The sequence below is a fragment of the Condylura cristata genome, unplaced genomic scaffold (assembly GCF_000260355.1).
Source record: "Condylura cristata isolate star-nosed mole 26May11 unplaced genomic scaffold, ConCri1.0 scaffold00006, whole genome shotgun sequence".
Classification (NCBI taxonomy): domain Eukaryota; kingdom Metazoa; phylum Chordata; class Mammalia; order Eulipotyphla; family Talpidae; genus Condylura; species Condylura cristata.
In genome coordinates this window covers 816,963-818,967 of record NW_004567107.1, presented here as the reverse complement: position 1 = coordinate 818,967, position 2,005 = coordinate 816,963, and the positions used below count along the sequence as shown (strand labels likewise).

The following is a 2,005-nucleotide window of genomic DNA, read 5'->3' as shown; positions in this document are numbered from 1 at the left end:
CGGGGCTGGGGGCCCCGGGCCCTTCCCCGGGGAGCCGGTCCCCGTCCCTGCGTCCCTTCTGACAGGCCGCACCGGTGTTGCCACGGCCCTGGCCCTGCAGGGCCAGCTGGACACGGCCAGAGGCCCAGCGCCGGCAGTTCCTGAGTCAGCCCTGGACAAAGGCCGGAAAAGCCGCTCGCCTGGGCCCAGGCGGCAGCCGGGAGGGGCGGCTGCGCCCCCCCACGAGCCCCCCTGTGCGGCAGTTGGCCCCCAGCTCCTGGCAGCCCTGCAGGGCCCCGGCTGGGTGTGCGGGCCAGGCTGGGCCCCGGGCCCCCGCGGACGCGGCCTGTCACCCCCACGGGTGCTCGCAGGGGAACAAAGGGGCCGCCCCGCCGCAGCCTCTCCCGGGAAGCACGGGGCGCCCGGCTGGGGCTGTGTGGGCGCAGGGGGAGCCCGAGGGGCGCTCGCCCGCCGGCCCCCCGCTGCGCTTTCCCTCCAAGCTGGAGAGAGCCTCTCTGGCTCGCTGCTGGTCTCCAAAGAGCTGGGCCGCTGCGCTCTGCCCCGCTCTCCGTGCCCACTGCGCCTGGCCTGGGGGCTCCGAGCAGGGGTGGCCGGGCCGTGGCGGGGCGTGTGGGCCTGGAGCCTCGTTCTCGCTGGCCCTGCTTTGCGCTGGGGGTCCCAGCCCCAGGAGCGGGGTGGCGCTCCCGCCCCCGCGGCCCCCCACGGTCCCCCGCGCCAGGGCCGCAGCGCAGGCCACACAGACCCCAGGGTCGCAGGGGTGCACGGGAGGCCGGTCTGTGTGGGCGGCCCCCAGCCCGGACGGGGCGCTGTTGGGACGCTTTATGATGGCCATGGCGGCCCCATCGCCCCCGGGGCGGCCCTCGGGTGCCCCCCCCCGCCACCGGGAGACGGACTCCCTGCCGGGCTGCGCCGCCCCATATCACCCAGCGGGGCTCTGGGGGGCCCATTCATAACACGCATTTTAACAGGGGCTACGGCCTTTCCGATAGCACAAACCCACACACTCCGGGGGCACCGAGGGGCCGAGAGCCGGCCAGGAGCCCCACAGCTGTGCTGCTGAGGGGCGGCAGGGACCCGGGACCTTGGGGTCACGGCGTGGGGCTCACCCGCACCCCTGAGGGCCAGCAGGAGGGCTGACACCCCGGAGCAGGGGCGGCGGGACGGACTCAGGCCCGGGGGGCGAGGGGTCCCCTTCGGCCGGGGGGTCTTCACAGCAGCATCCCGCGGGGGCGCAGCGAGCAGTGTGTGATGGTTGGGGGGCGCAGCGGTGTGGGTGTAACCAGGCTTCTGGAATACACGACAATGGTGACGGGGTAGGTGCATCCTCGCAATTATAAGGGTCAGTGAAGACCCCTGACCGCACAGCTGTCCAGGGACTCGGGGAGCTTCGGAGCCCGCCGGTTTGGTTCCCGCCAGCCTCGGACACGGGGGCCATGTTTTAGAGGCCCCGGGAGCCGGTGGGGACCCCCAGGGAGCCGGTGGGGACCCCCTGTGGTGCGCCCCCACACCCCGCAGGACCCCAGGTGGCCCCCACCCCGCCCAGCCAGCGCCGCGGCCAAGGGGCCCCTGGTCAGCCTCCGCCCGCGCCGCAGCGTGGTCCAGTGTGGGCAGCGGGCAGTGGGTGGGGGCGCCCGCTGCCTGCTGTGGGGCCCTCGCTGACCAGGTCGGTCAGGACTCGGGCCTGAGCCGCCCGGGGCAGGGCTGGCAGGAAGGACGGCAGCTGGCCCCAGATTCCCAGCCGCAGCGGCGCAGCTCCCCGCCCCCAGCCCCGCGCCGCCGTGGGCGCTGCGTCCCCGCCCGCCCGGCAGGAAAGGCTGACCGGAGCCGGGGACAAAGGGCGGACGTGCGGCCGGCCATGTGCGCCCTTATCAGGGCCTGCACCCGCGGGGTCTCGGGGCCCTGGCGGAAACGCTCCTCTCCCAGCCTTCCTGCACCCCGCCCGCACAGTGCCGCGGTGGGGGCGCCCCGGAGTGGGGCAGGGGCCGCCACCTGGCCGCCCGCGAGG

The 2,005-nt window shown here is 75.7% G+C and overlaps 1 protein-coding gene across 1 annotated transcript in view; it reads left to right on the top strand.

Moving 5' to 3' along the window:
* Window positions 1-2,005, top strand: part of LOC101621396 (neurogenic locus notch homolog protein 1-like) — an 82,711-nt gene that overhangs the window by 1,662 nt on the left and 79,044 nt on the right. The window contains exons 2-3 of the mRNA XM_012721177.1: window positions 101-283; window positions 1,516-1,601. Of these exons, the coding sequence (XP_012576631.1) occupies window positions 101-283; window positions 1,516-1,601 (269 nt within the window). The remainder of the gene's footprint in view (window positions 1-100; window positions 284-1,515; window positions 1,602-2,005) is intronic.